The sequence below is a fragment of the Muscardinus avellanarius genome, assembly GCF_963383645.1.
Source record: "Muscardinus avellanarius genome assembly, chromosome: 3".
In the NCBI taxonomy this organism is placed as follows: domain Eukaryota; kingdom Metazoa; phylum Chordata; class Mammalia; order Rodentia; family Gliridae; genus Muscardinus; species Muscardinus avellanarius.
The window spans coordinates 114,662,759-114,684,704 of NC_137788.1; the positions used below are offsets into that span (position 1 = coordinate 114,662,759).

The 21,946-nt window shown below is 50.0% G+C and overlaps 1 protein-coding gene across 1 annotated transcript; it reads left to right on the forward strand.

The window, feature by feature from the left end:
* Positions 1-1,749: 1,749 nt before the first annotated feature.
* SHE (Src homology 2 domain containing E) lies at positions 1,750-21,069 on the forward strand (the record flags this gene model as incomplete). Its single annotated transcript, XM_080691827.1, has 6 exons — positions 1,750-2,319; positions 5,405-5,531; positions 13,093-13,368; positions 15,043-15,199; positions 16,015-16,134; positions 20,883-21,069. 6 exons carry the CDS (start codon positions 1,750-1,752, stop codon positions 21,067-21,069), a joined length of 1,437 nt encoding a protein of 478 aa, XP_080547953.1.
* Between the last annotated feature and the right edge of the window lie 877 nt (positions 21,070-21,946).

Here is a 21,946-nt window from a genome sequence, read left to right on the forward strand (position 1 = left end):
TTACAAGCGTGCGCCACCACGCCCAGCTTGTTTTTTATTTAATTGATTTATTTTTGTGGTACTTGGAATTGAACCCAGAGGCATTCTACCTCCAAGTTATACCCCCAACATTATTTTATTTTTTATTTGGAAACTGGGTCTCACTGAGTTGCAGAGAGCCTCACTAAGTAGCCTCACTAACCTGCGTGATCCTCCTGTCTCAGCCTGCCAAGTACTGGAATTACAAGTGTGCGCCACCATGCTTGGCATTTTTTGTTTTTTAAAATCTAAACCAGAGCCGGGCTTGGTGGCGCACATTTGTCATCCCAGCATTCGGGAGGCTGAGATAGGAGTGTCGCGGTTCGAGGACAGCCTCAGCTACTCAGTGAGGCCCTTTGCAACTCAGTGAGACCCTGGTGCTTGGGAGGCGGAGACAGGAGGATCGCGCAGGTTAGAAGCCAGCCTCGCTGGCTTAAGAGACCCTGTTTCCAAATAAAAAGATAAAAATAGGTCTGGGAGTGTAGCCCGGAGGTAGAAGGGATTCCAGGAACCCCAGTACCACCAAAAATAATAAATAAATAAATAAATAAATAAATAAATAAATAAATAAATAATAAAACCGGGCGTGGTGGCCCACGCTTGTAATCCCCGCGCTTGGGAGGCAGAGACAGGAGGATCACGCAGGTTTGAAGCCAACCTCGCTGGCTTAAGAGACCCTGTTTCCAAATAAAAATATAAAAAATAGGTGTCTGGGAGTGTAGCCCGGAGGTAGAAGGGTTTCCAGGAACCCTAGTACCACCAAAATAAAAATAAATAAATAAATAAATAAATAATGAAAATAGGGATGAGGGTGTCAGTACTACAAAAATAAAATATGGCTGAGGGTGTAGCTCAGAGGTAGAATGTCCCTGGGTTCCATCCTCAATACGCAAAAATACAAATAAATAAATAAATAAATATGCCTGAGGGTGTAGCTCCCTCGGAGGTAGAATGCCCCTGGGTTCCATCCCAGTACCGCAAAAATAGATAAATAAATAAATAATATATGGCTGAGGGTTTAGCTCGGAGGTAGAAGGCCCCTTGGTTCCATCCCCAGTACCCTAAAAAGAGGAAAAAAAGAAAGAAAGCCCCCCAGCTGTGCACCCTCCTGCGCCTCTTCCCACCTGCCCCGAAGGTAGCCGCGAGCCCCGCGTCCTCCCTAGAGGAGCGGGGCGACCCCCCCCCCCAGTCGCCCTCCAGCCCCCTCGGGCTCGACACCCCCAGCGGCGCCTGCCCGTGTCCGCGGCCGCCCGGGCGGGGCGGGGCGCCGGCTTCCGTGCGCTCGGCCTCTCCCAGCGCGGGAGGAAACGCGGGGCCGCCGCTGCCCAGAGCCGTCGTGGGGCGCGTCCAGCCGTCTCCACCCGCGCCCAGCCATCTCCAGACCCGTGTCCTGCCGTCTCCACCCGCGTCCACCCGTGTCCAGCCGTCTCCACCCAGGTCCAGACGTCTCCACCCGTGTCCACCCGTGTCCACCCGCGTCCACCCGTGTCCACCCGTGTCCACCCGCGTCCACCCGTGTCCACCCGTGTCCACCCGCGTCCACCCGTGTCCACCCGTGTCCACCCGCGTCCAGCCGTCTCCACCCGCGTCCACCCGTGTCCACCCGCGTCCAGCCGTCTCCACCCGCGTCCAGCCGTCTCCACCCGCGTCCAGCCGTCTCCACCGCGTCCGGAGCGCCCGGGTCCCGGCCCCGTCGGCGGGCGCGGAGCCTCCTGCGCCCCAGCCCGGGGAATGCAGTGGCCCCGGGCCCCCGGCGACTCTCGGCGTCCGGGCTGGGCCTCCTCCCTCGCCGGCTCCGCGTCCGCGCTGCTGGGCCGGGTGCCCCTCATGGCGGCCAGATGGTTCAAGGAGTTCCCCCTGAACCTCAAAGCCGTGTCGGAGCGCGCCAAGCCCGGGAGCGCGGGCGGCAAGCCGCGCAAGAACTCGGAGGCCCCGGGCAAGGGCCGCAAGGGCTCGGCGGCCGAGCTGGGCAGCGCCCGGGCCGGCGCCAGGGACGGCCGGCTGTCGAGGGACAGCCTGCAGGGGCTGATCCAGGCGGCGGGCAAGGGCCGCAAGAACTCCAGGGCGGACGAGGAGCCGCACCGCGGCGCGCCCCGGGGCGCGGGCTGCAGCACCTACATCAGCCGGCTCATCAAGGTGGACCCCCAGGACAAGAACGCCAAAGGCGGCTTCCCGGGCGGCGGCGGCGGCGGCAGCAGCAGCACCAGCAGCAGCAGCAGCAGCTCCTCCTCTGCGTCCTCGTCCCCTTCCTCCCTGGGCCCCGAGCTGGACAAGGGCAGGACGGGCAAGCAGCAAGATGCGGTAAGAGGGGCCTGCCTTGGACCACTCCCCGCGCCTGCCAAGCGCTGGGCTTTGTTGGTATTTATTTATTTATTTATTTGTGGTACTGGGGATGGAGCCCAGGGTCTTTGCTACCTCCGGGCTATACTCCCAGACGTATTTTCTATTTTATTTGGAAACAGGGTCTAAGTTGCCGAGAGCCTCACTAAGTAGCTGAGGCTGGCTTTGAACCTGTGGGATCCTCCTGTCTCAGCCTCCCAAGGGCTGGGATTACAAGTGTGCGCCACCATGCCCAGCTGTGCTGGGCTTTATTTACTCATTAGGTACTCGGGGATGGAACACCCCCCCCCCCATTCTACGGCCTAGCTACATCCCCAACTCACTATTTTTTTTTTTTTTTTTTTTTTTGTGGGTCTGGGGTTAGAACCCAGGGGCATTTGACCTCTGAGCCACAACCCCCTGCCTTTTTCTTATTCTTTATTCTGAAACAGGGTCCCACTAAGTTGCAGATGGCCTAAGTAGTGGAGGCTGGCCACGAACCACGATCCTCCTGTCTCAGCCTCCCCAGTGCTGGGGTTACAAGCGAGCGCCACCATGCCCGGATTTTATTTTTTATTTTTATTTTTTGGTCTCGCTAAATTGCTGAGATTGGCCTTGAACCCAAGCTCTTCCTGTTTCAGCCTCCCAAGTATTTACTGGGATTCCAGGCATGCCCCACACGCATCCTGCTTCAGTCCTATGCTTTATACCTACGGAAGAAAATGAGCACTGTAAAATCCTTCCCTGTCGCCACTCGGTGACAACCAACAGACCCATTAAAATTATTAGGCTCAGCCCAGCGCTGTTGGAGCACACTCCTGCTCCCAGGAGGATGGCGTTTTGGAGGACAGCATTAGGAATTTATCAAGACCCTCAGCAAATGCCGGGCGTGGTGGCGCACGCTTGTAATCCCCGCGCTTGGGAGGCAGGGACAGAAGGATGGCGCTGGTTCGAAGCCAGCCGTGCACGCTGGCTTAGGAGACCCTGTTTCCAGATTTTAAAAAATGTAAAAATAGGTCTGGGAGTGTAGCCTGGAGGTAGAAGGGCTTCCAGGAACCCCAGTACCACCAAAAAAAAAAAAAAAAACAAACCCTCAGCAAAGCCGGGCGTGGTGGCGCACGCTTGTCATCCCAGCATTTGGGAGGCTGAGACAGGAGGATTGTGCTCTGCAGCCAGCCTCTACTACTTAGTGACGCCCTTTGCAACTTAGTGAGACCCTTCCCTGTCTCAAGATAAAGAATAAAAAATAGGGGGCTGGGGGCATCACTTGGAGGTAGAAGGCCCCTGGGTTCCATCCCCACTACCGAAAAAAAAAAAAAAAAAGATTCGGGAAGCATTTCATTTTTTAAAGTAATCTCACTTGCAACTTTTCATTAAATACCAAGAAAATTTAAAAAGAAAGAAAAAGAAAAAGGGCTGGGTTGTAGCTCTGAGGTAGAATGTCTCTGGATTCAATCCCTAGTACCCCCACCCATACACACAATCATGAGACCTATTTTATCTTGGAAAAACAAAACCTTGTTTTAGGGGTGGAGAACTCTGCAGGAAGGCACTATTAAATGTATTTAGTTGTATTCATTTAGAGAAGTCTCTGAGATTTTTCTGCTTTGTTAGAGCCGGGCTCTTTCTAGGTGTGGTCTATTGTGATTTTTTATTTTGCTGTGCTGGGGATGGATCCCAGGGACATTCTACCTCCGAGCTACACCCCCAGCCCTATTTTTTAGTCTTTATCTGGGAACAGGGTGTCACTGAGTTGCAAAGGGCTGTCCGAAAACCGCGATCCTCCTGTCTCAGCCTCCCAAATGCTGGGATGACAAGCGTGCGCCACCGCGCCCGGCTGGTCTGATGTGATTTTGACAACGAGGGAATCCACTAAGCGCCAAGCGAGACTTGTGACTCTCGGGCCTCTGTCCGCGTGTGAGCTGGTGCGCGTGGGTTTCCAAACTCCAGGACCTTGCCGGGTTGGAGGCTCCAGCCTTCCCCCGCAGACCCACCTGTAAAGGGCTTCGCAGGTCCTGGCCACCCTGCAAGGTGGCACCGCCCTGCATTCTGTGGCCATTTGCTGTGCGGCAGCCACTAGGAGGAGGGGCGCTGGACGCCAAGGGCTACGGGGGATGCCGACTGTGACAAGGAAATAACCTTAAGGACATTACACATCAGGACCGAAGGCACTTCCTGCTGCTGACCCTCTGGAGGCTTTCTGGGCACCGTCCAACATGGAAAAGTTAGGGAAGGGCTGTGGATGTGGGAGGGGACCTCTGTTCTTACAGGGATGAACTGGTTTGGTTTGGTTGATTCGCTCTTGTGGGAAAGGGAAGAGGGTAGCTAGCCATGGTGGCGTAGTACGACTGTAATCCCAGTACTTGGGAGGCTGCAATGGGAGGACCAGAGGTTGGAATCCAGCCTCCACAATGTGGTGAGACTCGGCAACCTGGTGAGAGGCAGCTTCATAATCAAAAAGTAAAGAGGGTTGGCCAGGCGCGGTGGCGCACGCTTGTCATCCCAGCATTGGGGAGGCTGAGACAGGAGGATCCTGGTTCGCAGACAGCCTCAGCTACTTAGTGAGGCCCTCTGCAACTCAGTGAGACCCGGTTTCAGATAGTCCTGAGATAGAAGGCCCCTGGGTTCCACCCCCAATGCCACGAAAGAAAGAAAGAAAGAAAGAAAGAAAGAAAGAAAGAAAGAAAGAAAGAAAGAAAGAAAGAAAGAAAACAGAAAGAAAATAAAGAATAGCCGGGCATGGTGGCACACTCTTGTGATCCCAGCATTCGGGAGGCTGAGACAGGAGGATCATGGTTCACGCCCAGCCTCAGCTACTTAGTGAGGCCCTCTGCAACTCAGTGAGACCCTGTTTCAAAATAAAGAATAAAAAATAGGGCTGGGGGTGTAGCTCAGAGGTAGAATGCCCCTGGGTTCCATCCCCAGTACTGAAAAAAAAAAAAAAAAGTGATTTATCCAACCTAGAACGTGAGGCTGTGCGGGAGCTTACGGACTCCTCCTCGGAGCCCTGCAGGTTTCCCGGGCCCTCGGGGGCCTCCGAGTCACCGCCCTCTCGCTTCCTTGGCAGGTCATCATTTTAGAGGACTACGCTGACCCGTACGATGCCAAACGGACCAAGGGCCAAAGGGATGCGGAGCGAGTGGGCGAGAACGACGGCTACATGGAGCCCTACGACGCCCAGCAGATGATCACAGGTCGGGGGCCGCCACGGGCCGCTCCGCCTCAGGCCGAGAGGGTGTCAGGAGCCTTTGGGCTGGGGTGTAGTAGCGGGTCTGGAGGAGGGCGAGCAGAGGGCTGAGGGCAGCAGCCTGGCGGGGGCCCAGACGCTCCCAGCAGGCCGGAGCTGCTGCAGGAAGGCTGGCCCTCTCCCCGTTTCTCTGCTCGCAGAGATAAGGCAGCCTCTGGGGAGGGCGCGGCCCGGCCAGCCCGTGACCCCGCAGGTCCCCGACCGAGACCCCAAATGAAATCCATGAATGTGAGGAAATGTAAGACGAACTTAGAATTGACAGGATTTTTCTTAAAAAAAAAAAGTTAATACCGAATCTTTATTATTATTATTTTTATTGGTGGATGTGTACACGCGTGAGGCTGGGGTATTGAACCCAGGGGTGCTCAGCCTCTGAGCTACACTTTCAGCCCTAATTTTAGTTTTTATTTTGAAACAGGGTCTCACTAGGTTGCTGAGGCTGGCCTCAAACTTCTGAACCTCCTGCCTCAGCCTCCCAAATACTGGGATTTCAGGCCTGTGCCACTGCGCTTAGCTTACATTTTTTTTCACTTTCTTTGTCCCCTTTGTCTTCCTCTTTAACTGAACTCTGCGTATCTATAGTGTGTCAGCTGTTTGGTGAATCACACCAAATAATAAGAAGAAAATGTAGCCAGGCAGGGTGCACACATTCATAACCCCAGGACTTGGGAGGCTGAGGCAAGAGGAAGGCAGGTTCCCAACCAGCCTAGCAAATTACTGAGACCCTGTTTCAAAATAAAATAGCCAGCTGGGCCTGGTGACACACGCTTGTGATCCCCACACTCGGGAGGCTGAGACAGGAGGATCGCGGTTCACGGACAGCCTCAGCTACTTAGTGAGGCCCTCTGCAAATTAGTGAGACCCTGTTTCAAAATAAAAAATAAAAAATAGGGCTGGGGGTGTAGGTCAGAGGTAGAATGCCCCGGGTTCCATCCCCAGACCAGCAAGAAAGAAAGAAAGAAAGAAAGAAAGAAAGAAAGAAAGAGAGAGAGAGAGAAAGAAAGAAAGAAAGAAAGAAAGAAAGAAAGAAAGGAAGGAAGAAAGAAAGAAAAGGAGGAAGAGAAAAGAAAGAATAACCGGGTGTTGTGGTGCCCGCTTGTAATCCCAGCATTTGGGAGGCTGAGACTGGAGGATCGCTGTTCGCGGACAGCCTCAGCTACTTAGTGAGGCCCTCTGCAACTCAGTGAGACCCTGCTTCAAAATAAAGAATAAGCCAGGCGTGGTGGCGCATACTTGTAATCCCCGCGCTTGGAAGGCAGAGACAGGAGGATCGCGCAGGTTCGAAGCCAGCCGTGCGCTGGCTTAGGAGACCCTGTTTCCAAATAAAAATGTAAAAATAGGTCTGGGAGTGTAGTCCGGAGGTAGAAGGGCTTCCAGGAACCCCAGTACCACCAAAAATAAAAAATAAAATAAATAAGAATAATTAAAAAAAATAGGGCAGGTGGTGTAGCTCGGAGGTAGAATGCCTTTGGGTTCCATCCCAGACCTGCAAAAATAAATAAATAAATAAATAAATAAATAAATAAATAAATAAAATTAAAAATATGGCTGTAGCTGTAGCTCAGAGGTAGAATGCTCCTGGGTTCCATCCCCAGTACTGCAAAATAAATAAATAAATAATAAAAGAACAGAATAAAATTGTTCTAGGGGTCTAGCTCAGAGGTAGAATACCCTTAGGTTCCATCCCCAGTAACACACACACACACACACACACACACACACACACACACACACACACACGGAAAACACTTAAGTGTGGGGGGCACTGGGGATGGAACCCAGGGGCATTCTACCTCTGAGCGACACCCTTAGTCCTATTTTTTATTCTTTATCTTGAAACAGGGTCTCACTGAGTTGCAGAGGGCCTCAGTAAGTAGCAGAGGCTGTCCGCGAACCGCGATCCTCCTGTCTCAGCCTCAAAACACTTCTTTTTAAACACTGAATATAGTTTCTTGTTGGGAGAGGGCAGGTGCTGGGGATGGAACTGGGCCTTGCGCGCCCCACCACCGAGCTCCGTCTGCGGCCCTGTGCTCTTTACCAATCCCCACAGGAGCTCTGTGCCAGGAGACTACAATACTGTCTCCCTTGTTACAGGGTGAAAAATAAATAAAGTCGGAGGGATTGGATCAGACTTGTTCATGGTCCCAAGACTTCTAAAGAGACAGTCAGACATCCATGTTAAGTAGCAGTACCTGTTTCACAATAAAACAGAGTACGCCACTCCGCGGTAGATTGGCCCTGGGTTCAATCCTCAGTACCCCAAAACCTACCAACCAGCCAAACAGGAAAACAAATAAAAACATTTTCTCAGCCTGATATAAATATAGTAACTATCATTTATTATTTGGGCGTTATGGTCTAGGTTTTGTGTTCAGTGTTTTTTTGGTTTTTTTTTTTTTTTTTTTTGGTGGTACTGGGGTTCCTGGAAGCTCTTCTACCTCCGGGCTACACTCCCAGACCTATTTTTACATTTTTATTTGGAAACAGGGTCTCCTAAGCCAGCGCGCGCGGCTGGCTTCGAACCTGCGCGATCCTCCTGTCTCTGCCTCCCAAGCGCGGGGATTACAAGCGAGCGTCACCACGCCCGGCATGTTCAGTGTTTTTTTGTGTGAAGAAATTCACTTCAGAGTACAAAATTAGTGGATTCCGTTGGTAGATAAATTTGTCTACTTATTACAAATCTATATTACTAACTTTCTAAATTAGTTACATGAGCATCCAGTACTTTGCTTTAACTTTTTTTTTTTTTTTTTTTTTTTGCGGTCTGGGGATGGAACCCAGGGGCATTCAACCTCCTAGCTACAGCCCCTGCCCTATTTTGTATTCTTTATTTTGAAAATATTTTGAAAATATCTATTTGTGTAGAGCCTCACTAAATTGCTGAGGCTGACTGCAAACCAGCGATCCTCCGGTCTCAGCCTCCTGAATCCTGAGTTGCAGAGGGCCTCACTAAGTAGCTGAGGCTGTCCTCGAACCGCGATCCTCCAGTCTCAGCCTCCCGAATGCTGGGATGACAAGCGTGCGCCGCCGCCCCCGGCTCTCTCTTAGCTTTTGAAAAGCGTTATGTTAGTAGAACTGTAGGTTTCGGTATTATTCATTAAGACAGCTATCACAAAGAACCTTCTCCATCAATGTAAAGAATCTACCTCTTTGTCCACTCATAGGTCACCCAGCTGGACAAAATAACAGGAAGTGACCTTATCAGAAGTTGAAAATAAAGGATTTGCTGCTAGCTGGGGTTGTTTTTTTTTTTTTAACCTTTCACATTTTTAAATTCAGTTTGCTCCTTGTACGCTTGGCAGTAAAGTTCAGAAAGTCCCCGCATTTGTTTTTTTATTTAGTTTTGCAATGCTGGGGATGAAACCCAGGGCCTCGAGTGTGCCAGGCAAGCGCTCTGCCAGTGAGCTGTATCCCCAGTTTTAAGGATTACTGTCTTTTCTTTCTTCTTTCTTTTCTCTGTATCTTTCTTTCAATTTCTTTTTTGTTCTGGTACTAGGAATCGAACCCAGGAACATTCTACCTCTGACCTACCCCGCAACCTCTTTTATTTTTTTATTTTATTTTATTTATTTATTTATTTATTTATTTATTTATTTATTTTTGCGGGTCTGGGGATGGAACCCAGGGGCATTTGACCTCCGAGCTACACCCCTGCCCTATTTTTTTATTCTTTATTTTGAAACTGGGTCTCACTGAGTTGCAGAGGGCCTCACTAAGTAGCTGAGGCTGCCCGCGAACCGCGATCCTCCGGTCTCAGCCTCCCCAATGCTGGGATCACAGCGTGCGCCACCACGCCCGGCTTTTATTATTTTTTTTTTGAAACAGGATCTCTCTAAGTTGTGTAGAGCCTCACTAAATTGCTGGTGCTGACTGCAAACCAGCGATCCTCCAGTCTCAGCCTCCCGAATCCTGGGATTACAGTCTGCATCATAGTGCCCGGTTCTGCTGATAAAATTTTGGAATCCCCTCACCTGTGTGAAGGCCTGGGTTTCATCCCCAGCATTGCAGAGGGGAAAAAAAAAAAGGATTTATATTGAGTAAATTATCCTTTAGCTACTTAGTGAGGCCCTCCGCAACTTAGACTCTGTTTCAAAGTAAAAAATAAGAAATAGGACTGGGGGTGTAGCCTGGAGGTAGAATGGCCCTGGGTTCCATCCTCAGTACTGCCAAAAAAATTATTTTGAAAGTTGCTAAGGCTGGCCTCTAACCTGCCATTCTCCTGTCTCAGCCTTCCAAGTCCTGAGATGCCAGGCGTTGTGTCTGCACGCCGGCTCGGGCTGTGGTTTTAGCTGGCGCGGGTGGCCCTGGGCTTGGGCCTGGCTGCCCAGGGCTGTTTATCTACCGCCGTCCAGCGCGCTGTGTTGTCTGCGCAGCCAACGGCCTCTATCGCAGCCAGGGCGTAGCTTCCTCTCCCATTTCCTCCTTCTCGGTCTCATTTCCTCTCGGAGCGGACTCCGCACGTCAGGGGCTAGTCTCCCTGCAGGAAGGTCGCTTTGCAACGCTCTGATTGTTTCTGTTTCTATGGCGCTTCAGGTTGAGGGCAGCCAGGTGTTGGAATGGACTGGAAGGTTACTCCTGTGGGGCAGGGGGCTGTGTCCAAGCCCTTCCCCCCAATTAAACATTGTTCCCAAAGAGGATACTACTGTGTCGATTTCCCCAGATCCTGGGAACTTGCAAGGATCTGTTTTTTTGTTTTGTTTTATTTTTTTTTTTTGATGGGTATGGAACCCAGGGTCATTCTACCTCCGAGCAACACTCCCAGTCCTTATATTTTTCGTCTTTTTTGTTTTTTGTTTTTTGTTTTGCGGGTCTGGGGATGGAACCCAGAGGCATCCAAGCTACACCCCCTGCCCAATTTTTTTTATTCTTTATTTTGAAACCGGGTCTCACTGAGTTGCAGAGGGCCTCACTAAGTAGCTGAGGCTGTCCTCGAACCGCGATCCTCCAGTCTCAGCCTCCCGAATGCTGGGATTACAAGCGTGCGCCACCGCGCCCGGCTTCTTTGAATACATTTAAAGAAGAGAGTAGTACCTGGCTCCCTACTTTTCTTTTTCTTCCTTCTCCGACAAACTCCCTCTTCTCTGGTCCTGTGTGTGTGTGTGTGTGCGTGCGTGTGTGTTACTGGAGATTGAATCCGTGGTCCTACCGCTGAGCTAACTCCCGGCCCTAATTTTATTTTTATTTTCTGTTTGTTGATGAAGTTATTTTCTGCTGAGTTGCCGCGGTCACACTAACTGCTGAGGGTCTCGGTACTGGGATCCAGGTGGCCCGGCCTGGCCTCCTGTCCTCTAAGTTCTCGCAGGCCGGGGAAGCCAGCCTCGAGGTCTCCCCGCGCCTCCCCGTCTCCGCGCACAGAGCTCCCGGCACTGCAACGACCTTTTCTATGGAAGCCAGCTCGGCTTCCGTTTCTTCTTCCTCTTGGAGTCTGTCCAAAGGGTAGCTGCTGAGAGCAAGGCTCCTAGCGCCCGCTTCCTGCTTCTGACTCTCTCGGCCTGCCACTTACTGCTTACAGAAGTTCTTCCTTTCTTTCTTTCTTTCTTTCTTTCTTTCTTTCTTTCTTTCTTTCTTTCCTTCTTTCTTTCTTTTGCGTTACAGGGGATGGAACCCAGGGACATTCTACCTCTGAGCTACATCCCCAGCCCTATTTTTTAATTATTTCATTATTATTATTATCATCATCATCATCATCATCATCGTCGTCGTTGTTGTTGTTGTTGCTGTTATTACGGTACTAGGGATGGAACCCAGGGGCATTCTACCTCTGAGCTAAACCCCCAGCCCTTTTTTTTTTTTTTTTTTTTTGGTGGTACTGGGGTTCCTGGAAACCCTCTACCTCCAGGCTACACTCCCAGACCTATTTTTTATATTTTTATTTGGAAACAGGGTCTCTTAAGCCAGCGAGGCTGGCTTCGAACCTGCGCGATCCTCCTGTCTCCACCTCCCAAGCGCGGGGATTACAAGCGTGCGCCACCACGCCCGGCTTATTTTTTATTTTTTGTTTTGAAACAGGGTCTCTCTGAGTTGCAGAGGCCTCACTAAGTAGCTGAGGCTGGCGGCGAACTGCGATCCTCCTGTCTCAGCTTCCCCAATGCTGGCAAGCGTGCGCCACCACGCTTACAAAATTTCCTAAGTCTCTTTGTGCTTGGGTTTTCTCTTCTCAAATAATGGGGAAATATTAGTACCCATCTCCTAGGGCAGTGGTGTCTGTTATACGCCCTTTCAGTCGTACCTCGCCTGCAGCACGCCGCCACTAGACACTGGTTAGTGAGTAATTCTTGGTCTTCCTCATGGCACATCTCCTGCTTTCTTCTTTTTTTTCTGCAGTTATTAGCCCAATGCAGCTTATTTGTGAACGTGCTTTGGCTTCAACACTATATTGAAACTGTCTGATTGATGCCCATGCACGACTTTTCTCCATGTGCGCAGAAAGAAACTTTGTTTTATTTATTATTTATTTATGTATTTATTTATGTTTTTATTTATTTATTTATCTTTGTGGTACTAGGGGTGGAACCCAGAGGCATTTTACCTCCGAGTGACACCCCCAGCCCTAATTTTTTTTTTTTTTTTTTTTTTTTTTTGCGGGTCTGGGGCTGGAACCCAGGGGCATTCGACCTCCGAGCTACACCCCCTGCCCTATTTTTTATTCTTTATTTTGAAACCGGCTCTCACTGAGTTGCGGAGGGCCTCACTAAGTAGCTGAGGCTGTCTGCGAACTGCTATCCTCAGGTCTCAGCCTCCCGAATGCTGGGATTACAAGCGTGCGCCACCACGCCCGGTTCCTATTTTTTATTCTTTATTTTGAAATTGAGTCTCATTGAGTTGCAAAGGGCCTAAGTAGCTGAGGCTGTCCACGAACTGCATCCTCCTTGGCTCGGCCTCCCGAATGCTGGGATTACGAGCATGTGCCAGCTGAGTGTGGGGGCGCACGCTTGTAATCCCAGGACTTGGGAGGATGAGACAGGAGGATCGCACAGGTTGAAGCCAGCCTAGACCACTTAGTGAGGCCTTCCGCAACCTAGTTAGACCCTGTTTCCAAATAAGAAATAAAATTGGGCTGGGGATTTGGCTCAAAGGTAGACTGCCTCTGGGCTCAATCCCCAGTGCCACAAAAATATAAATAAATAAATAAATAAATAAATAAATAAATAAATAAATAGGGCTGGGAATGTAGCTCAAAAGTAGAATGCCAGCCGGGCATGGGGGCGCACGCTTGTAATCCCAGCATTTGGGAGGCTGAGACGGTAGGATCGCGGTTCGAGGACAGACTCAGCTACTTAGGAAGGGCCTTTTGCAACTCTTTTGAGACCCTGTTTCAAAAAATAAAGAATATAAAAATAGGGCTAGAGGTGTCTCTCCCAGGTAGAATGGCCCTGGGCCGAAAAAAATAAAAACAAAAGAGTAGAATGCCTGGGGTTCCATTCCCAGTACCACTAAATTAAAATAATAAAATAAATCTCGCCACCCGCAAGCAGAACCACACAGGTGACTGGGGGCGTGTATTTCAGAAATCCGGCGCCGCGGTTCCAAGGACCCGCTGGTGAAGGCCCTGCAGCTGCTGGACGGCCCGGGCGAGCCAGCCGAGAAGGTGGAGGCCAAGCCGGAAGCTGCGGCCAAGCGGCGAGGCTCCAAGGACCTCCTGGGGAGGCCGCCTCAGCTCTACGACACGCCCTACGAGCCGGCCGAGGGGAAGGCGCGGCTGCCCCAGGACGACGAGCGGCCGGCCGCCGAGTACGAGCAGCCCTGGGAGTGGAAGAAGGACCACATCGTGCGCGCCCTGTCCGGTGAGCGCAGGTTCAAATCTACCCAGAGCCTGGGGAGGTTTGCAAAGCTGGATACATTGTGGCAGGGGGCGAGTCAGGGTAAGAAACATAGCTCGCCCCCCTCCCCAGAGCCAGCTGCAGAATCCGCAGAGAGAGCCCTAAGTGGGCACCTGGCATCCCAGTGGGCGGGAGGGAGGCCGAGGCAGGAGAATGGCAGGTTCTAGGCCAGGCTCAGCAATTTAGTGAGACCCTTGGCAAGTTAGTGAGACCCTTGGCAATTTAGGGAGACCCTGTGTCAAAATAAAATAAAATAAAATAAATAATAATAATAATAAATTCAATAAAAAGGCCTGGAGGCTGGGCGTGGTGGCACAGACAGCTTGTAATTCCAGTACTTGGGAGGCTGAGACAGGAGAATGGAAGGCTTGTGGCCAAATGGTCAGTGAGGCCCTCCATAACTTAGTGAGATCCTGTTTTAAAATAAAGATAAAAAATAGAGCTGGGGGTGTAGATTACAGGTAGAAAGCCCCTGAGTTCCATCCCCAGTATCACACACAAAAAAAGTACTGAAGGTAAGAGTTCTTTAAAAGTCCATGCTGAGCCCAGCATGGTGGCATATTCTTGTAACCTTAGTACTTGGGAGGCTGAGACAGAAGGATCACAAGTTCAAAGCCAGCCTCAGCAACTTAGTGAGGCTTTCAGCAACTTAGCAAGACCCTGTTTCCAAGTAAAAAATAAAGTAGGGTTGGAGGTGTATCTTGGAGGTAGAATGTCTCTGGGTTCAATATGCAGGACCAAAAAAAAAAAAAAAGTTTATGCTGATCTCAACTACTCAGGAGGTCAGGGCAGCAAGATTGCAAGTTTGAGGCCAACCTGCCAACTCAGTGAGACCCTTTCTCAAAATAAAAGATAAAGCCGGGCGTGGTGGCACACGCTTGTAATCCCAGTACTTGGGAGGCTGAGACAAGAGGATCGCACAGGTTTGTGGCCAGCCTCAGCTACTTAGTGAGGCTCTCTTCAACTTAGTGAGACCCTGTTTCAAAATAAAGAATAAAAAATAGGGTTGGGGCCGGGCGTGGTGGCACACGCTTGTAATCCCCGCACTTGGGAGGCGGAGACAGGAAGATTGTGCAGGTTTGAAGCCAGACTCGCTGGCTTAAGAGACCCTGTTTCCAAATAAAAATATAAAATAGGTCTGGGAGTGTAGCCCGGAGGTAGAAGAGTTTCCAGGAACCCCAGTACCATCAAAATATTAAAAAAAAAAAAAAATAGGGCTGGGGATGTAGCTCGGAGGTAGAATGCCCCTGGGTTCCATCCCCAGTACCACAGATGATAGATAGATAGATGATAGATAGATAGATAGATAGATAGACAGATAGATAGATAGATGATAGATAGTAGACAGACAGACATACAGACAGGAAGGGCTGGGATGTATTTCAGTAGCAGAGCACCCCTGAGTTCCATCACAGTACTGAAAAAAAAAAGTTCATGTTGAGATATCTTAAAGTCTTTTTCCCTCATATTTGAAATTACCGTACGCAGAGGCCTGTTGAAGGCACGCGGCTGTGTGTGCTGGGAAGCTCGGGGCGCGTCGGGCGCTGGTCTCTCCTGTGCGCGGCTGCGGGGAGGCGCCCCTCTGAGGCTCACCGGGCCCCTTGCTGCCTGTGATGTTAAGTGGGGTCTTCCTTCCAGTCCAGTTTGAAGGACCCGAACGCCCTCCCGCCAAGGAGGACGCCAACAGGCAGCCCCATCGGCAGAAGAGCCGGACCCAGAAGATCCTGAAACCCGCCCTGTCAGACCATGGCGAGCCCGAGAGGGTGGACCCCGCCCTGCCCCTGGAGAAGCAGCCGTGAGTCTCCTCTGCGGGCCTGGCTTTTCTTCCTTCCCTCCTTCATTAGACTTTTTTTTTTTTTTCTTATGGTGGTGGTACTGGGGTTCCTGGAAGCCCTTCTACCTCCCGGCTACACTCCCAGACCTATTTTATATTTTTATTTGGAATCAGGGTTCTCTTAAGCCAGCTTCGAACCTGCGCGATCCTCCTGTCTCTGCCTCCCAAGCGCGGGGATTACAAGTGTGCGCCACCACGCCTAGCTATAAGACTTATTTTTTATTTTTTAAATTTTTGATACTGGAGCCGGGCATGGTGGTATACACTTGTACTCTCAGTACTTGGGAAGCTGAGGCAGGAGGCTCACGGTTCGCGGCCTGCCTCAGCTACTTAGTGAGGCCCTTTGCAACTTAGTGAGACCCTGTTTCAAAATAAAGGATAGAAAGCCGGGCGTGGTGGGCACGCTTGTAATCCCAGCATTCCGGGGCTGAGACCAGAGGATCGCGGTTCGCGGCCAGCCTCAGCTACTTAGTGAGGTCTTTCACAACTCAGTGAGACCCGGCTTCAAAATAAAGAATAAAAAACAGGGCAGGGGGTATAGCTTGGAGGTCAAATGCCTCTGGGTTCCATCTCCAGACCCACAAAAAAATAATAAAAATAAAGGATAAAAAATAGGGCTGGGGGTGTAGCTTGGAGGTCAAAGGCCCCTGGGTACCATCCCCAGACTTATCCCCCCTCCCCCCCCAAAAAAGAAAGAAAAGTAAAAGAAAAAAAGCTGCCCAGGGTGGATGTGCACCTGGCACCCATGACGCCCCCTCCTACCCCCTGTTTTCCAGTTGGTATCACGGCGCCATCACCCGGGCCGAGGCTGAGAGCCGACTGCAGCCCTGCAAAGAAGCTGGTTACCTGGTTCGAAATAGTGAGTCAGGAAACAGCAGATATTCCATCGCGCTCAAGTAAGCTGCGGCTCCCGGGCTTCCTGTCTGCAGGGAGGGCAGGCGGGCGGGCGGTGGCAGCCATCCTGGGAGGTGCCAGTCGGAGGAAACGACCTGTGAAGCTGGCTGGCAGGGGTGTGTGTTAGCAGAAAAGCTGCATTTGCTCAGACAATGGAAGGCCCAACACTGCGGCTCCAGTACAGAACTGGGCTGGGACAGGGGCCTGTCAGACAGGAGATTCTCAAGCTCAGAGTCAGCCTCGGCACTGGAGCGAGGCCCTCACAACTTAGCAAGACCCTGTTTCTTTTTCTTATTTATTTATTTATTTATTTATTTATTTATTTATTTATTTATTTATTTTTGGTGGTACTAGGGTTCCTGGAAGCCCTTCTACCTCCGGGCTACACTCACAGACCTATTTTATATTTTTGAAACAGGGTCTCTTACGCCAGCGCGGCTGGCTTCGAACCTGCGCGATCCTCCTGTCTCCGCCTCCCAAGCGCGGGGATTACAAGCGTGCGCCACCACGCCCGGCTGACCCTGTTTCTTTTTCTTCCTTCCTTCCTTTCTTTCTTTCTTTCTTTCTTTCTTTCTTTCTTTCTTTCTTTCTTTCTTTTTATTCTTTCTTTTTTAATGTTTTTTTTTTTTTTTTCGGTACTGGGGATGGAACCCAGGGGCAGTCTACCTCCGAGTGACAATCCCAATCCTGTTTTTTATTCTTTCTTTTGAAACAGGGTCTCATGAGTTGCAGAGGGCCTCACTAAGTAGCTGAGGCTGTCCACGAACCGCGATCCTCCAGTCTCAGCCTCTGGAATGCTGGGATTACAAGCGTGCGCCACCATGCCTGGCTCATTAGTCCATTTTTGCCTTTCACTACCTGATCTAGAGCCTTTTTCAATAGAGAGAAATGTCCTGATAAAAAGAATGTTTTCCAAAGCTAAGTGTGGTGGGAGGAGGATCATGGTTCACAGCCTCAACTACTGCTTAGTGAGACCCTTGGCAACTCAGTGAGACCCTGTTTCAAAAAAACAAAAATAGGGCTCGGCATGTAGCTTGGAGGTAGAATGCCCCTGGGTTCCATCCCCAGTACCACAAAAAGAAAGAAAGAAAGAAAGAAAGAAAGAAAGAAAGAAAGAAAGAAAGAAAGAAAGAAAATGAAAAAAAAATGTTTTCCGGCCAGGCACCTGTACTCTCAGTACTTGGGAGGCTGAGACAGGAGTATCAGAGATTGGAGGCTAGCCTCAGCAGTTTAGCAAAGCTTTCAGCAATCCAGTGAGACCCAGTTTCCAAATAAAAAACAGAGTAGGGCTGGAGTGTAGCTTGGAGGCAGAACGTGCCCGAGTTCAATCCCTAGCAGCACAGGCACACAGACTAGAGGATATTCCCAGCAGGGAAGTGGACACGCCGTCCTTTTCCTCCCTCATATTAGGAAGTTTGAAGCCGAGCGTGGTGGCGCACGCTTGTAATCCCAGCATTCGGGAGGCTGAGACCGGAGGATTGCGGTCTGCGGCCAGCCTCAGCTACTTAGTGAGGCCCTCCGCAACTCAGTGAGACCCTGTTTCAAAATAAAGAATAAAAAATAGGGCTGGGGGTGTAGCTCAGAGGTAGAATGCCCCTGGGCTCCATCCCCAGTACTGCAAAAAAAAAAAAAAAGAAGAAGAAGAAAAAGAAAGAAAGAAAGAAAGAGAGAGAGAGAGAGAAAGAAAGAAAGAAAGAAAGAAAGAAAGAAAGAAAGAAAGAAAGAAAGAAAGAAAGAAAGGGAAAAAAGAAAAAAAGACACTGTCTCCAGGTAGGCCACCGAGCGGACTGTGGAATCCGCGGTGCTGAGGGTCGGTGGCGCTGCCGCCCTGGGGATCACTGTCCAGAGCCTAGCAGCGTTAGTTTCCTTCCTGAGGAAGCTGAGCCCCTGCGGCTGAAACAATCAGAGGAGGGGAAGGAGGGGGCTGTGCGGGCGGCGGCTCAGAAAATGGGTTAGGCCGCCAGACGCACAATACCAGGAATCGTGGCCGCGCTCCTGGAGCGGGGCTGAGGACTCAATCCGAGCCTTCCATGCGAGCTGTCATCGTAATGTTTTTGGTGGGGTTTCTTTTGTTTTTGTTTTTGTACCTAGGATTCAACCAAGCAGTATTCTACATCCGCAGCTCTTTTTTATTTTATTTTATTTTTTAATTTTGAAAGAGGCTCTTTCTGGATTGCCAAGGGTCTTGGTAAATTGCCGAGGCTGGCCTCAAACCTGCGAGCCTTTCAATCCGGGTCTCGGCACCAAAAAAAAAAACCCTGCGATCTCCTGTCTCAGCCTCCCAAGTCCTAGGATTACAGGCCCTGGCTGCCAGCTGTCACACACCACCAGGAGTTGTCTTTTCATGGTGGGAGAGGGGAGTGGAGAAAGAACAAAGCCATTTTTTTTGGTTTTGTTTTGTTTTGTGGGTCTGGGAACTGAACCCAGGGGTCTTCGACCTCTGAGATACACCCTTGCTCCTATTTTTTATTCTTTATTTTGAAACAGGGTCTCACTGAGTTGCAAAGGGCCCCCACTAAGTAGCTGCGGCTATCCGTGAACCACGATCCTCTGGTCTTAGCCTCCCAAATGCTGGGATTACAAACGTGTGCCACCATGCCCGGCGAAGCAGTTTTTATTAGTAGTATTACCAACGTGTTTTTTTTCAGCCAGGCATGGTAGTATATGCCTTTAATCTTGGTACTTGGGAGGCTGAGACAGGAGGACCCACGTTAGAGGCCTGCCACAGCAATTTAGCAAGATTCCTGATTCAAAAAAAAAAAAAAAAAAAAAAAAGCCAGGCATGGTAGTGCATACTTGTAATCTCAGCATTCAGGAGATCTCAGATTGCTGAGACCAGAGGATCACGGTTTGCAGACAGCCTCAGCTACTTAGTGAGGCCCTCCGCAACTTAGAGACCCTGTTTCAAAATAAAAAAAAAAAAGAATAAAGCCGGGCATGGTGGCGCACTCTTGTAACCCCCGTGCTTGGGAGGCAGAGACAGGAGGATCGCGCAGGTTCGAAGCCAGCCGCGTGCGCTGGCTTAGGAGACCCTGTTTCCAAATAAAAATGTAAAAATAGGTCTGGGAGTGTAGCCCGGTCTGGGAGTGTAGCCCGGAGGTAGAAGGGCTTCCAGGAACCCCAGTACCACCAAATAAATAAATAAATAAATAAATAAATAAATATAAAAAAAATAGGGCAGGGGGTGTAACTTAGAGGTCAAATGCCCCTGGGTTTCATCCCCAGGCCCGCAAAAAATAAATAAATAAATAAATAAATAAACTAATAAGTAAATAAAGGATAAAAAAATAGGGCAGGGAGTGTAGCTTGGAGGTCAAATACCCCTGGGTTCCATCCCAGACCTGAAAATAAGAAAATAAATAAATAAAGTTGTGGGTATATCTCAGAGGTAGAATACCTCTGGGTTCAATCCCCAGTATAAAACAAAACAAAACAAAAACCCCAAAACTAAGCCGGGCGTGGTGGCACATGCTTGTAATCCCAGTACTTGTGAGGCTGAGACAGGAGGGTCCTTGGTTCTTGGGCTAGGCTCAGCTGCTTAGTGAGGCCCTTCACAATTAGTGAGACCCTGTTTCCAAATAAAGAATAAAAAATAAGGCTGGGGGTGTAGCTTGGAGGTAGTATGCCTATGGATTCAATCTCCAGTGTCACAAAAAATAGATAAATAAATAAATAAGAAGAAAGGGTAATAGAATTAAATAGAATCCAGATGGGAATCTGTGAGGATAGGTTTGACGAGGAAATTTCAAGTACGTTCTATGAACTTGCTCCTGTCCAGGCCCTCGCTTTATCTTTCGCAATTTGCTAAAATACGTTAGAGGCAACAATCACCTACAGCCTTACTTGAGATGTAAAATAGAAAATCTATGCCTGAAAGCCAAGCGCGGTGGCGCACGCTTGTCATCCCAGCATTTGGGAGGCTGAGACAGGAGGATCGTGGTTCGAGGACAGCCTCGGCTACTTAGGGAGGCCCTTTGCAGGCCAGTGAGACCCTCTTTCAAAATAAAGAATAAGTGCTGGGCGTGGTGGTGGCACACGCCTGTAATCCCCGCGCTTGGGAGGTGGAGACAGGAGGATCGCGCAGGTTCGAAGCCAGCCGTGCTGGCTTAAGAGACCCTGTTTCCAAAAATGTATATATAAAATAGGTCTGGGAGTGTAGCCCGGAGGTTGAAGGGCTTCTAGGAACCCCAGTACCACCAAAAATAAATAAATAAATAAATAAATAAATAAATAAATAAATAAAATAAAGAATAAAAAAATAGGGCGGGGAGTGTAGCTCAGAAGGAGAATGCCCTTGGGTTCCATTCCCAATACTGCAAAATAAAATAAAATAAAATAAAATAAAATAAAAGTGAACTTCAACTTTAGTGGTCTCAGGCTTGGGCTTAAGCATCAAGGGCTGAAATTTGGGGGCTAAAAGAGACCAGATTTTTTTTTTTTTTGTCTTTTTTTTTTTTTTGGAACTGGGGGATGGAACCCAGAGCACCACGCCTGCAAAGCGGTGCTTCACCCTTGAGCTACATCCCAGGGACTGGCTTTTTAAATTTTATTTATTTATTCTTTGTCCGGTACCTGACGACTTGCGCGATCAGGTCAAACAACTCAAGGCTGCCTCCGGCCGCCTGGAGCCTGGAGCATCGGAGGCAGCTGCAGGCCCCGAAGAGGCGCCTGGCCCGGGGAGCTGCTGGCAGCGGCGGGGCCCTGCTCACTCCCTCCCGCCGCCCCGTTTCTCCTTCTTGTCTTGCTCCAGGACCAGTCAAGGGTGCGTCCACATCATCGTGGCCCAGACCAGGGACAACAAGTACACGCTGAACCAGACGAGCGCCGTGTTCGACAGCATCCCGGAGGTGGTACACTATTACTCCAACGAAAAGCTGCCTTTCAAGGGCGCAGAGCACATGGCTCTGCTCCACCCCGTGCACAACAAGCTCCACTGAGGCTCGGCCGGCAGGACCCCCAGGGCCCACCCGGCATCTCGGGGGCGACGCGGCCACAGCGTGAAGCAGGAGGCCCGCCCAAGTCAGAGAGCGCGCGTGGTCTCCATCCCTCGCGGACACTCGGTTTCTGACCTTTCCTGCCTCCTCTTTGCTAAGTAGCCACGGGGGCATCCTTCTCTGGAGTAGGGGATTCTGTCTGGGGCTGGGACCCTCGGGAAAGGTAAGTCCAGATGCGTAAGCGCAGGGGCATGGAATGTTCCAGCAGCCTGCTACTTGTCCCCAGGATGCGTGGTCTCTGAGCAAACCATCAAAAACTTGGCTTTTTACCTGTGCGCGTGTGGACTGGACGAGTATGTCCTCTTGGAACCCTTACATGAACAATAGAAAATGTTAACAGGGGCAAGAAAGCTGTTATAGCCCGGCGTGGTGGCGCGCACCTGTCACCCCGGTACTTGGGAGGCTGAGAGAGGAGGATCGCAGGTTCGAGGATAGCCTCAGCAACGTAGCAAGACAAGACTCTCGGCAGCCCAGCGAGACCCTGTTTCAAAATAAAAAGAGCTCGGGGTGTAGCTTGGAGGTAGAATGCCCTGGTTGCAGTCCCCAGTACACCACACACACACACACACACACACACACACACACTATAAATTTCCACAACCATTTTCTTATTGGATAATCGTATGAAACCTTGGATATTTTTTGTTTTTGCCTTTGTACATTTTTGTTGCCATGGAATCGTCTTTAAGTTTTATCCCTAAAATTAGACTTGCTTTGTATTTTTAGTAAAAACAATTTTTAAAAATATATATATTTCTGGATCTGATTGTATGAACTGGGTCACTGAGAGTTTGCAAAGATGGTCTCCTATGCAGAGCAG